General features: G+C 45.3%; 1 protein-coding gene across 2 annotated transcripts in view; it reads left to right on the plus strand.

Moving 5' to 3' along the window:
* Nucleotides 1-11,184, plus strand: part of LOC144933881 (C-Jun-amino-terminal kinase-interacting protein 1-like) — a 29,851-nt gene extending 18,667 nt beyond the window's left edge. For both annotated transcript variants that reach the window (XM_078859153.1, XM_078859154.1), the window contains exons 9-13: nt 1,597-1,706; nt 3,218-3,325; nt 5,589-5,659; nt 7,370-7,468; nt 9,051-11,184. In XM_078859153.1, coding sequence (XP_078715279.1) covers nt 1,597-1,706; nt 3,218-3,325; nt 5,589-5,659; nt 7,370-7,468; nt 9,051-9,123 — 461 coding nt within the window. In that variant the 3' untranslated portion in view covers nt 9,124-11,184. The remainder of the gene's footprint in view (nt 1-1,596; nt 1,707-3,217; nt 3,326-5,588; nt 5,660-7,369; nt 7,469-9,050) is intronic.
* The last annotated feature ends 3,947 nt before the right edge of the window (nt 11,185-15,131 follow it).

A 15,131-nucleotide genomic window follows, 5' to 3' on the forward strand; every position in this document is an offset into this window, starting at 1 on the left:
CTGCTTGCGTTGTGGCCGAAACGTCGTGAGAATTATTCTATTGTTTTATTTTTCTTATTTTATAATTTCCCTTCTACGTGACTTTACCGAAAGAACCAAGAAGATTATTATTATTATTATTTCACCTGTAACATTCTGTCTGGTTACTCACCCCCACCTCTTCCAAGGCGACTGGCCAGCATAGAAGCGTAGGCCAAAATATACACTCTAGTGGGGACGTGTTAAGAGCTTCCTCTAGGGGGCCCTTCCGACAACAGTAGCGTAAATCAGCAATTTCAGGGATGCGCCTTTACCTCTAAACTTGTTTAGGGATGCTGCTGTGGGGTGTAATGACTAGCACACTGGACTTACACCCCAGAGGTCACTGGTTCAATCTCCCCGCGGCGGCCTTTAAAATGATTGGCAGGTTTTTTAAATCCCCCCACCCCCTGCGTCTGTCAACTGAGCGGTATAAAAAAAGTTTCACCACAGTTAGTGAGGTGGGGTAAAGAGTGGGTGCTCCTGCCTCCTACGAGAAGTCTCTCGCCAGCATGAAGGTAGTAGCCCGGAATAACCTCATCGTCCAGTGGAGGCCGTGCCCGCCAATAGTGGCGTAAGGAATTGCAGTCCTGCGTCTTTACCTCGGTCATTCTCTACGCTGTATGCACATTGCCGTGAGAGTGGACAAGTGATGATTCCCATGCAGTTTCTGTTTTACCACCAAAAAAGTCAGGCGGGCATTAGACTGGGCAGCATGTTTTTGCAGGCCAAGAAATGCATGAGAACAGATCTCACCCGCACCTCCGATTAGCGCGGTTGGCTACGTACGGTGCAAAAGAAGTTCAACTTACATACAGCCCAGCGGCACCCACTGGTGCATTAAACACAATGCACTTGCGTCACATGCAGTAAGAAAGAAGCGGAGCTCCCGACCTGCCTGTCTCTGCAAATCTCGACTTAGATACGGTGAATAATTTAGTTAAAAAAATATATATGGGGATTTTTTTTTCTCCTCATTATAAGATTGAAGCAAAATTTATGCTTAAATGACACTGAACAATGCTACGCGGACATTCAATCTATACTCTCGGCGCATTCACCGTTGACGAATGTTCCTTTTAACGTCATGTTTGGTGGAAGCATGCCAATGTCTCCATTAACAAAAGTGGGAACAACTGCCAACGCGTCGTGTCGGTGTGCATCTGACGCCACCTTTTACTTCTGCCAGATGTAGATTTTAGGGAGTTTTATAAATTGTTGTAGGTTCACGCTGGCGAGACTTCTCGTAGGAGGCAGGAGCCATTTGTTGTAGGCTATCTTCATAGGTGACCTTTTCAATGTATCGTCACAATTTAATGCATTGCTTCGTGAACAAACAACAATCGGAGTTTCTCCCGTTCGACTGAGGAATGCATGCTGCACAAACACACGTGCAGATTTCATTGAAGGCTTCCCAAACTTCAGTCATGTACAATGTTTAACCATTGCCCGCCCAACTTACGTGTGAACACAGTCGTTTGGCGAATTTTTGCGTAACTTGTGGCAGGTTGTTGGGTTGCAGAGTTATTGACGCTCTGTTTTCATCAACGCACGCGTGTCTGCATTTTGCGAATGTAGGCAAGAGCCGGAACGACGACTGGGTGGAACGTTTCGGGCTGCACTTCCTGGGCTCTGTGGAGGTCCCCTACCACAAGGGGAACAACGTTCTGTGTGCCGCCATGCAGAAGGTGCGTTCTGCCTGCTGTCCGGCGAGTCATGCCCTCCCACGGCGAGTGGTTTTGATGGGATGTTGCATCGCGATTCAATTCGAGACGTTACTGGCACCTCAAGGTAGGTGCATGGGAGGTGCAGTGTCAACAAATGATGATGATGACGACGGTGGTGGTGATGGTGAGTCAAGATTCTAGAATGTTTAGCTTCAGTTCCCACAGTCTTCTTCTTGGTTCTTTCGGTAAAGTCACGTAGAAGGGAAATAATAAAATAATAAAAATAAAAATTATAAAATATTATGCTTTATTTGTATTATTTTATTATTTCCCTTCTACGTGACTTTACCGAAAGAACCAAGAAGATGAATCCCTGCAGTCACGAAAGCTTTAAATCGAAATTTCCCACAGTCTTGTTTGTATTTTTTTTTTGTCCCATTTGTACAGTGTTGTCTGCTTCAATGCCCTAAATTATCATTTGCATATAATTTGCTTATAATTAATGCAATGTATAAAACTTTTTTTTTTTAAACAACCTGCATGGATGCGCTGTGAGCTTATGAATTGATGTTAATCGAAGCGTCGTTGCGTTGTTAATTGCAAACTGAATAGCGGCTCGATCACTCGGAGCTACGAGAGTGCCGGCTGTTGCCTAGCAACAGGTGCTTGCTGTTTCACAAAGACGTAGGTCACCGCTTGGTTCAGCAACGAAGCCGTAGAAACACGTAAAATTCTGTTCATTTTTAACGAGGGAGAAAAATAGAGGACATGTGAACAGTAGAACTCTGCTTATCAACGATGTCAGAAGTGGCAAATAAGAGCACAATATTAATGGCCAGACCATGACACATGTAAGCCGTGTCATGCTATTTATCATCGTCCAAAGGAAGGTAATTAGCGAATGGATTGCGATGCTTCACGTTGGCACTTGCATTCGCTTGGTAAAGTCTTGGCACCCTTTCGTGTTCTACGGATAAAAACAAAGAAGTGAAAAATATCAAATGGCAGGCAGAATAATCTTGGAGTGGCGAGGTGAGCACACGGACATGCACTCACGGCAAAGGTCGCAATCGGGTACCCGATACCCGTACCCTACCCGATACCCGGCTACCCGTACCCGGCCGGGTACGGGTACGGGTAGCCGTTTGCGACCCTGGTGCGGCCGGGTACGGGTACGGGTAAGCCATGAGTCACTGCTGAGTCACCGTTTGTCACTCATTTTGGGTAGGGTACGGGTACGGGTAGGGAACGGGTACCCGTACCCGGTACCCGGCCATTCAGACTCTGTCTTCTCGACAGACCTGTTCTCCACCTGAGGACGGCTGCTTGCGTTGTGGCCGAAACGTCGTGAGCATAATTTTATTATGTAAAATTTTTATTATTTTATTATTTCCATTCTACGTGACTTTACCGAAAGAACCAAGAAGATGAATCAAAACCCGTTTGCGACCTCTGACTCACGGCGAATGGCTTCTCGTGCCGTTTTCCAGCCGATTGCCGCTGTCGTGTGCGGTGTTTCCGTGCGTCCCCAGATTGCGCAAGCGCGGAGGGTGACGGTGCATCTCAAGCCGCCGTCCGTGTGCACGCTCGAGATCACGGCCCAGGGCATCCGCCTGGTGCTCAAAGCCGGCTCCTACCAGGTATGAACACAGTGACGACACCAGCGGCAACAACAACGCTTGCTTTACTTTTTTGGTCTCTTACCTGGGTTACCGATGGCTGTGTCCACATCAGAGAATCACGTTATTTTCCCCGCAATATTCAGCTGATTCTGGCTTTGATATATTTGTGCTGACCACTCTGTGTGGGGCCTGTAAAAGGTGTGCCCTTTGTCTAAAAGCCTGCTTTAAGGACATTTTAACACTAACCATCGGGCTCTGTCACGTGTTCATGTGAGTATACGGCAGCATAGTGTTGCCGGCTAACCGTGTTCATCGGGCAGTGCTCTCACCACCAAAAAAACCACACTCCCGCGCGCATATCGACACGACGATGCTCCAACTCCACACAGCTCTCGCAGAAACGTCCTCCTCTGTGCTGCCTCGCAGGGGCACATTCTGACCCCCACTGCCACAGCTTAAACACTACGCGTGAGGATGCACGCACGCACACAGACACGGATTGTCATCACACTGGCTAGCGTGGCTCGGTGTAGTAGCAAGAAGCCGCTGTCGCGTCTGATCAGACATCAGACATTAGTGAATGTTTTTAAGCGAAATCTTTAAATGTACCTTTTTCGAATGGCTTTTAATTAGGATGCTCTTATTGTGTTTATTATGCTTTTTTGAAAACTTAAAACTTTCGTGACTGCAGGAATTCATATTCTTTGGTTCTTTCGGTAAAGTCACGGAGATATATAGAAAAAATAATTTAAAAAATAAAGTGAATAAAAATGTCACGACGTTTCGATCGCAACACAAGCGGTCGTCATCAGGAAAAGGGGTTATCCTCTAAAGGCAAACTGTTTATAAAGGTTTGGAGATGGGCGTAGCCCAAGTGTATCAGCAGCACCAGCAGAATGTGCAGGGCAGCAATGCCAATGCAGCAGCAATGCCAATGCAGCAGCAACGCCAATGCAGCAGCAATGCCAATGCAGCAACAATGACAATGCAGCAGCAATGCCAATGCAGCAACAATGACAATGCAGCAGCAATGCCAATGCAGCAACAATGACAATGCAGCAACAATGACAATGCAGCAGCAATGCCAATGCAGCAGCAATGCCAATGCAGCAGCAATGCCAATGCAGCAGCAATGCCAATGCAGCAGCAATGCCAATGCAGCAGCAATGCCAATGCAGCAGCAATGCCAATGCAGCAGCAATGCCAATGCAGCAGCAATGCCAATGCAGCAGCAATGCCAATGCAGCAGCAATGCCAATGCAGCAACAATGCCAATGCAGCAGCAATGCCAATGCAGCAGCAATGCCAATGCAGCAACAATGACAATGCAGCAGCAATGCCAATGCAGCAGCAATGCCAATGCAGCAACAATGACAATGCAGCAGCAATGCCAATGCAGCAGCAATGCCAATGCAGCAGCAATGCCAATGCAGCAACAATGCCAATGCAGCAGCAATGCCAATGCAGCAGCAATGCCAATGCAGCAGCAATGCCAATGCAGCAACAATGCCAATGCAGCAGCAATGCCAATGCAGCAAAGGGCTGCCAGGAAATCGCTGCACCCCGCTCCACACACCACACATGGATGGTACTGTGCAAGCCCACTGGCTATCAACAAAGATTCGTTCGTGAAGCCATCCATATATACAGACACAGACACAATTTCAACCGAGAGGAAGGTTATAGACTCGGCAATCATTGGAAAGATGTCATCAACCACTTTGGGTCATGACTTGACTTGTGTTTTCTTGCCAATCAACCTCCACCGTCAGCAGTATGCTGCGTGGAGCGCGGTGCAGTGATTTCCTGGCGGCCCTTTGCTGCATTGGCATTGCTGCTGCATTGGCATTGCTGCTGCATTGGCATTGTTGCTGCGTTGGCATTGCTGCTGCATTGTCATTGCTGCCCTGCCCATACTGCTGGTGCTGCTGATACACTTGGGCTACGCCCATCTCCAAACCTTTATAAACAGTTTGCCTTTAGAGGATAACCCATTTTCCCGATGACGACCGCTTGTGTTGTGATCAAAACGTCGTAATATTTTTATTCACTTTATTTTCATTATTTTTTTCTATCTTTCTACGTGACTTTACCGAAAGAACCAAAGAATCATTTTTATTATTTTTTAAGTTTATTATTATGTTATGTAATTTTTTATGTATCCTTAATTGTTATTTACATTGTGTTAGTCGCTTTATTTTGTCATGTAAAGCACTTTTTATTGCCTTCCTGCATGAATTGTGCTAAGTAAAGTTTGTTTTGATATTTTGTCCTCCATCAGGGAGGCAAATGCAGCCACTTCTTCAAGCTGAGGAATGTCTCATTTTGCGGTTACCACCCCAAGAAAAGCAAGTACGGAAAACTACATTCTTCCGTGACAGATATTGATTGCCTTTCGAACATTTGTATATGCATATATATATCTCTGTGGAATATAATATGTGTAGCTGAATGAAAGCATGCTCATGACTGGTTGCAGAGCAGAACTGTGGGATGGTGAAACAAAAATTTGTAATTCAACAAAACTGCAATGGTATTTGTTCTTTTATTCAGTCAACTCTGCTTACACCAGTGACGAGAATCAAAATTGGCCTCAGCTGACATACCACGATGATGTAGGAAAATGGATGGGAATGCAGGTTAACAATGCAGACAGGACAGAGAGAAGTGGAGGGAGGTGCTACACACCGCCAGTTGTCTGCAACGAGCACGGGGCTAGGTGGCCACTCTTTGCAGGCCACGTTCAAGTTTAAGTTTCATTTATTAGGTATAGCCCTGTGAGCCATTCGGCTCTTGAATCGGGTGCAACCGCAACAAACAAAAAAACAAAAACATGAACATGAAAACATCTTAAAGTAACTATGTGCAAACAGAAAATCCAAGAAAAGACAGCAAAATATTGCAGAAAAAGCACCGTACACCAACACGTAAAAGGTGCGCCCTCTATTCTCGAGTGTGGATAAGGAGGCCGATTGAAGTGACTTCAGAAGTAGTTCAGTGGCGTCATCTTTCAGGGCCTTTCTCTTGACACAGGGTTGGCGGCTTCCATCACCGAGAATTCGTCGGACCATGTACGAGTTTGAAAGAGAATCGGGAAGCCAAGCATTCACTTATTGCCGGAGGAATGTACTTAGTTTCACAGCCGCTGATGCATGCCATTAAAAATACCTCACCACATTTGCCAGTAACACTGCCTCCACAATGGAAATATAGAAATACTGATGTTTCTGATACTCGCCCTTTTTTTAATCGCAAGATAGAGAGAGGGCAAATTGATATATATTTACGTTATAGTTGCAGATTGCACATTATACTTTTTGGGGCTCTGCAGAAAACTGTGACATTTCCACTCTATTTTAATTGACATAAGTGGTTTGTTATTAGTAGACATTAACAAATAAACGCAGAGAAATTCAAAACGTACACCACTTAATCTGATTTAAATGAAAATGATCAGATATTCATCATGTAAAATAGCGAGTTATTTTTATAACGATTATTAATTATTCAATAGGATTTAAGTTATTTTTGTTCATCCGTGTAATAAGCGTAGATTCCAATGTTACGATATTTCATCCTTCAGCAGAAAAAGTGGTATTTCACAGGCAATTGTTGTGCCTCTTGGACTATGCTGATAAATAGCAGAGGTAGGAATGTTAATTTATTCCAGTAGAAATTATTTTGTGCTGGATTTGTGCAAAATAAATAGTACAAAGGGAAAAAAAGACGCATGCTAAGCAACAACGCAGCACCGACTTAAACGCACTCCTGTTCGTCCTTGCAGTCTCAAATTTATGCATGAGTGCGCTGCCCGCAAACGCACGGCACATGGCAAAACAACAAATGAATGGCGAACCGGGGAATATTTGCAGAGTTTAATGGGCTTCGAAATGTCTCTGAATACAAATGCTCAAACCGGGTTGCAAACAGTCCCGAGAGCCCGGCTTTAGAATCTTCTCGTCACGCCTTTCATCCGTCTCCCCGTAACCATGCGACCTCCCCGCCCGTGCAAGTGTGTGCACGTGCACGCGCGCCCCTGTAGAGGTTCTGCTTGTTCCGCAGCTATTTTGGATTCATCACCAAGCACCCGTCGGACCATCGCTTCGCCTGCCACGTCTTCGTGGCCGAGGACTCGACGCGACCGGTGGCGGAGAGCGTCGGGTGAGCTTGGCCCTCTCTCGTGCGCGAACCCTCGCGCCGATAAAAACCGAAGTGCCTGTCAAGGCTTTTGGCGTCTAGCTTGATGGTTGAATCATTTAACTTTAATGTCCAGCATTGAGTGCGAGGCAACGTGCCAGTCCGACTTGTCGGCCCCTCTGACTCGCAAAGCCACGCGGTCGTTACGGTGCGCCGACAAAGCCGGGGCACGAGGCGGCACCAGCATAACGACTATGAGCATTGCGGGAAAGCCCATGGGAATAACCCGGTTCACCTCCCGTCTCATATTTCACAGAATCCTGTCGTACTGCTGTTGAGCATGAGGTGCTCGCTGTGGTGAGTGTAAGAGGTAAAGGTGCAGCTGTGGAATTGCTCGCTCGTGCCACTTTTGGCAGAAGGCCCTTTTCGATAGAGGGAGCTATGAAGGGCTTCCTCTGGAGGGAATATTGGCCTACTGTTTCACACTGGTCACATGTCTGAGAAGAGGCAGGAGTTCCCACACTTTATCTCATCAAATGCGACTGTGAGTTATTGTAAGCTTAGCTGAGTTACCCAGCCGATAATTGGAAATGTTCGCCAAAATATGGAACACGTGGCTACCCAATGGATGTATTTGTAGAGTTGGTGTGTGCAGTGTATTTTTCTGGTTAGTTTAATGCATGGCTGTGGGTTTTATGTGTGCGCACGACACGCCGTGTATCTACAAGACATATCGCAGGCGCATTCCCCCATGCCACGTAAAGTGTGAGCAAGTGCTGTGGCCTCATTAGCATTCAGCAGTCGTGGATGATTTCACACTCTGCAATGCACCAGCCAACTTCTGCTACTTTGTACTGGCTTTTGCATGACAAGGCTCTTGATCCGTATATGTGATCCCTTAATACGCGCATCACATCGGCACGCATGGAATAAAGAATATATGAACGACGAAAAAAACAGCTCCTAACCAAGATTCACTCGGCTCTCACAGTCGGCCAACAAAAGAGTTATTCGCAATGTGACGAGTTTCCTGATGGACGTCTCATATTGCGTCTTGTCCGCAACAATTCAGCGTTCTGCCTCGACGGTATAGATGTGCTCGTTGGTTCAGTTTTGCAATGTCACATGTCAGTGAATATTTTAATCCATATTTTTATCCACACACGCGCGTGTGGAAATTTTCCATTGGGACCCTTCCGGGCCGATCTCATTACAGACATTACATTTTGGTGATTTGACCGGAGCGTTGGTTCAAGTTCAAGTTCATTTATTAGGTATAGCCCTGTGAGCCATTCGGCTCTTGAATCGGGTGCAACCGCAACAAACAAAAAACAAAAACCATGAACAAAAAACATCTTAAAGTGAATATGTGACTAAGTGCAAACAGAAAATCCAAGAAAAGATAGCAAAATATTGCAGAAAAAAACACCGTACACCAACGCTGTGTGCAAAAATCCCAGTGGGATGCAAGTCAAAGAACAACAACAACCATAAGACAACTTAGATTGGTGATTATCGAGTACCATTATTTCTGGTCACTAAATGTGCCACGTCATAATATTCTGGCTTCTCATTATTTTCAATGTTACATTGCTTTATTTCACAGGAAAGCTTTCCAAGTGTTCTACAAGGAGTACCTGGAGTATGCCTGTCCTACAGAAGACATATATCTGGAGTGATGCTGCACAGCACAGCACGTAACTGCCCTTGGAAGAGAATAAATAAAAACGTCATCGTTTGTCGTCGTTATAACCACGCCCCGTAAATGTTGTGTGTCGTCTGTGTTGTGTCTCTCCAGCTTAAGGTCGTGTAATGATTCCTGCTGTCCGTGTGCTTTACCTAACCGAACGCCGCGCCGGTTTACGAAGTGTGCGGCGAGTTCTCCTCGATGCGCGTACGCTGCACCCACCCTCTGCACCCGAGGGCCGTGAGGCTTTGCGTGCTTTTGCCGACCAAAAATGTAGTGCCCGGCCGTACATCGTGAAGCGAGACGCCGCAAAAACTGTTTAACTCTTAACCAACCGGTGGCAACTCGTGTGATGTTTCAATTAATTTACTGCTGCTGCTGCCGAGAATAAAATCTTACTTTCACGTAAAGCTCTACATTTGCAGTGATGTAATGCATTATTCTAAACATTTTTATCGATGTATAGCCTTTCAGCTGAAAATTCCAGGTGTTTGCAGTAGAACTCGACCTATTGAAGTCTCACTCCTAACGGAAAAATAAGGTGACCGTTTTACGTAAGTTTCTCTAATTTAATTTTGAAGTCCAGTGCACCTGTAATCCAGGAGCCCTCAAATGAAACAAGATACCTTTAGAGTCTTTTACCTGAAAAACAATCACTAACAGTGGATGTATCCAACGATTGGCAAATACACACCTGATGAGGACAGGGCAAGGACCATGTGAAAAGTTCAACAAGGTTCAACGATCTAGTCTACGTTCACGAATTTCAACAAAATGGTGTGGCCACACTCTAGGCAACTTAGAAGACGACGTGCCCATTTTTGTGTAAAGTCACGTGGCAGACCTGAGGTCAGTTACAATTGTTGCTATGTCATTCGTAATGAATTGGAATCACAGTGTCATTAAATTGCAGATAACAGTGTTTTTGTGATTTCATAATTGACCACAGGCTTGTCGTGTGCTCGCTCGCTCGCCTTGACATGCAGACATTCGTAGTGTGAACATTGCGACGGCTCAGCATGAGCGGTGGCCAGGGAAAGCCCTCCGTTAGTGCCTTGAGCAGAACGCTGGTCAGGACGTGACGCAACAAGACAGGCATGAGAAGTTTGCCATTAAAGCAAGCATTAGATGGCCTTTGCTGTATCGGGGTGTACCACTGGCGCAGGAGGGCTGTGTGACGAGTCGTCAGAGAGAGTACTTGCTGGATATTAGCATGGAACACAGTCCAGTGCAGACCGATGAAACTGGAATTTTCAGTGTCAGCTCTGTGTGTGTGTGTGTGTGGCAGACGATGCTCCAACCCAGCCTAACCTTGCATTGGAAGCTGCACACCCGCTCTGACACAGTAGGGGTACAACGACGTATCAATTCATCGATCTAAAAATCGATTCTTGAGCACACGGCACACGCGTCGAATTTATTCTTTTGTATTCGAACACGTTGGCAATTGGTTTGCGCTGCTCCTGTAACCAATGAGAGGGCCTGCAACACGATGTAAAAAAATAGGAATTGATTCTGCAATCGATTCACAAGAACAAATCGTGACAATTCATGGACTTGCGAGGGGAGTAGGGGGCATATCGTTACAGGTCTAGAAGAGCGTTTCTGCACAAAACGATTTCACCAGCGGATACTTGTGGATAGCTGTTGTGAGTTGGGATTCCGATGCAAGATTAGCGGGCTACAAGAGGAACAGGACTTTGCTTACGGCTCTAATATGTTAAATAAGCCTTAATTTAAAAAAAAACATGCAGTAACCTTGTATCTTATGCCACATTACGCTGTTCTAAAAAATAAATCAATTTGCATTCACGCGGAATGTGGCCGTACATCCGTGTAGTTACATTTACAGCAGCCACGCAATTAAAAAGAAAGTTGAACTGATGTAGATTTTACCGACTAGCGTTAGTGGTGTTCAATAATGACGTTTAGTGGGGGGGAGCCGAATTGTAATAAAGGTGTTGCCAGTAGGGTCGAGTGATTAGTACTGTGAGTCCCCCTTCAATCCTGTAATAATTATACAAATGTACAATTAAAACACTGGTACTGTAAATCTGTGCGTTATGTCCTTTGTCTCTAACCGAGCGATATATGGTGTATCCATGCAATATATTTTGATGATGTGTATTTTTTTCCAATTATCTATTACAATCTGTAAGACAGCACACACGTGCACAGCTGTGGAACGGTGGGTGTTGTCGCACACACTTATGAACCTGGCACAACTTGAGTCTGATTCCCGGCCACGGCTAACATAACTGGTCAGTGATATTCGAACCAGTTTTGGGCACCTCCTGCACCCACTCGCAGTGACCAGTGTGGTTAAGTATGGTCAAACAACCCCCAATACCAACACTGCGTAGGAAGCCTTCATCCAGCAGGGAATTGAGAAAGAAATGTACTGTATAATAATATACATTTACATCCACAGTATTATAACTTGCACATGATCAATTTGTTTGACTAATTGGTTGATTTAACCACTGCTGGATGAAGATTAAAGAGTGACAAAACCTTGGATCACTCCAAATATCACTTGGCACTGATGTTAGCCATGGCCGGGAATTATAGTTCTTAGCGCAATGCGTTAATCGCTGCCCCACTACTCGGATCATTAATTCACAGATTATCTTCATTTCATCATAAAATAAATTAACGATCAACCCTTGACGTCACACAAGCACGTTACCACGAGGTCCAATTAGCGAATATAATTTGGCTAATGTGAAACGTGTCCAACCTCACGCTCTCGAAATAGCATGCGCACTGCAACTTTTATCGCAGCCACTTAATAAGCAGCTCACGTGAGCAATGCACTCAGGATGTAAAGGTCAGCCTCTGCAGTGAAGGTTAACGCGAGAACGGCGCGTGTACCTCTGCCGTCTACAGGAGGAGCAAACTGATATTGTGTAACGTGCGGCATAATTCACTGCCAAGAGTTACTGCCAACATCCCAACATCCACGGTGGCTAGGAGATGTTAACTACCTCGTCTGGTATACAGGAGGTCGTGGGTTCGATCCCAACCCTGACGCCTGCTGTATATACAGGGTGACCCAAAAAAAACGGGCCCCAACTCTAATTAGGCCCCGTTTCTTAGTGTTTTGTCCGAATGAAATGAAACTTTGGTCATAACTAGTTTATTATATTCAAAACATCAAATCAAAACACTAGGGTCTTTGGCCTTTTTTTCTCCGTTCTACAGCATGTGTTCTAGATGGCCTCCATTTAGCCCCGTGCATTTCTTGAGGCGCAGCACGAAGTTGTCCATGACGTTCTTACAGACTGAATTGGTAATGGCTCTCATCTCCTCCCTGATGGTTTCCTTGAGTTCCGTGATGGTTCTGGGTTTCCCTGCGTAGACTCTGTCCTTAAGATATCCCCAAAGAAAAAAATCTGGGGGGCTTAGGTCCGGGCTCTGGGGTGCCCACTCAAAATCAGTCTTGAGACTGATCACTCGGCCTCCGAAGTTCTCTTTCAGCCAATCTCGGGACAGGTTTGAGGTGTGAGAACTTGCTCCGTCTTGCTGGAACCAGAACTTGCTCATGAGCGACGGGTAGAGGGTCTGGAGCTCACTCTTGAAGGTTTTGAGGACCTCCACATACCGCTCCTTGGTGACTGTCACTGCTGCGCCAGATTCTTCGATGAAGATTGGTCCGATGATGCCTCTGGCCGAGATTGCAGCCCACACCGTGCACTTAGGAGAGTGCAAGGGCTTGGTGGCTACTTCATTGGGTCTGGAGGACCCCCAGAAGACATTTGTCTTGGAGTTCGCCTTTCCGTCAAGATGGAAGTGGGCTTTATCTGAGGTCCAAAGGAGGTTAAGGAAACTTGGTGTCTCCTCGATCTTCTCGAGCATCTTGACTGCCATAGCGCTCCTCTGCTTCTTGTCTGAGGCTGTAAGGGTCTGCAGCGTCTGTATTTTGTATGGGTAAGCCCTGATATCGTTCACCAGCACTCTCCTGCAAGTCTCACGGGACATACCGAGGGACTGACTTCGCTTACGCACAGAGCGTTTCGGACTCTGCTGGAGAGACTCTCTCACACTTTCGACCAGCTCGGCTGTTCGCTTCTTGGGACGTCCCGAGTGGCTTGGACGGTTCTCACTGGCAGCGTTGAGGTTCTCCACGGTCCCATACTTCTCGAAGTGGGCCACCCAGTTCTGAATTCTGCTTTTGGATGGAGCCTTTTCACATTCGAACTGACGCATGAAACTGTCCTGGGTTTTCTTAAACGAGCCTGTCTTGTAGTAAAATTTAACACAGTGTATTCTTTGTCCCAGCTCCCACTGGGGTCTTGGTGTACTCACGGTCGTTGATTCTGCCATGTTCTGTAAAATAAGGGCAATCGGTGAATAAATAAAGGAGATATCACATAAAGTGTAGTTTGCACGTCTCTTTCCTCTTTCCTCGTGGTCCGGGTCCTCCGGTTTTTCCCTCCGCATTTAGAGACGTGCCTTTGGAGTATTTGGCTGTGAGAAATGTCCACGTGATAAACCACTACGTTGAGCTATCATTTGTGGCCAGGTCGCTTCTGAAAAAAGGGCTATGTAGCTCAAGTGGGCCTTACCTGGTAAAATACAAAAATAGTTTAATAGTTTTTAATAGAAACCCAAAACAAAATTAACCAATGCCAGCAAAAATCCGCACACAGAAATGTAACAGTCAAATCTCAATACATTTAACATTTTTAAGGTGCATTTGATGCGTAGGTCCCAGTGCGCTTTGTATGGAAAGTAGGAAATCAAAATGAAGTAGAAACAACGTATCATATCTAGGGGGGTTAAAGGCCAATTTGAAGAGGTGAGTTTTCAAGACATTTAAATATATTCTAGATTTGAAGCTTTCGTGACTGCAATGATTCATATTCTCAGATTTTTTTTTTTCGGTAAAGTCACGTAGGTAAAAACATTAAAATTAATGAAAGTAAAATAAAACAAAACAAAATAAAATTCACGACGTTTCGGAGGCAACACAAGTCTCCGCTGTGACGGTCCCAGGTGGGACCGTCACAGCCGAATTAGCTGTGACGGTCCCACCTGATGACGGAGACTTGTGTTGCCTCCGAAACGTCGTGAATTTTATTTTGTTTTGTTTTATTTTACTTTCATTAATTTTAATGTTTTTACCTACGTGACTTTACCGAAAAAAATCTGAGGACATTTAAATATCTCTGACTTACGATTGCCTGATTGCCAAACGCAAATTATACAATTGTCTGGGATTATTCGTAAAGGCTGCTGTGTGAACAGCATCAGACGCGAACAATTTATTTGAAGATCCACATTTCCCACACAGCCACATCCATCAATACCAACAAACACCATTGTACCGCGTCTCCGGTGCTGCCCACCAAGCTTTTTATTTTAAATACGTGGTCATTGAATGGAACAGAAAACAACATTACAAGTCTTCAATTGTGCGGTTGGTCTCATGTCATGTGACGAGGCGTTCATTCTCGAACTGTCTCAGTCACCAAGGACCATCGCCTCATGTTGGAGAATAGCCCATGGAAGGAGACCTCGAGTGACTTGGTCTGCGGTCTCTTCCATTGATCTCTTATCGACTCTAGGGGGCGCTGCGTTTTGCACGTGCTCAGCTATGCCGCATGGAAGTCAACATTGATAATTGTTTTTTTACCCTTCTATCTGGCAACAAAACTGACACCTTTTTTACAAGGAGTCATGTTTACATAGACCACAATACCTGCAGTCATAATGGCGTCATCTGGTCCAACCCATGTGAGACTAGGCTCTAAGGAAAGCTGTCTCTGGTGTGGACCAATCAACTTCAAGGACAGTGTACATTATCAGTTATGTTTTTTGTTTGCATTATGACTGCAGGTATTGTGGTCTATGTAAACATGACTCCTTGTAAAAAAAGGTGTCAGTTTTGTTACCAGATAGAAGGGTAAAACACCAATAATCATATTTTTACTGGCAAATGAGGTTCCAATGGTGAAGTCAACATTTTTTTTTATTCTCAGAGGTGGATGCGTTGCC

The sequence above is a fragment of the Lampetra fluviatilis genome, chromosome 8 (genome assembly GCF_964198595.1).
Source record: "Lampetra fluviatilis chromosome 8, kcLamFluv1.1, whole genome shotgun sequence".
Lineage (NCBI taxonomy): Eukaryota > Metazoa > Chordata > Hyperoartia > Petromyzontiformes > Petromyzontidae > Lampetra > Lampetra fluviatilis.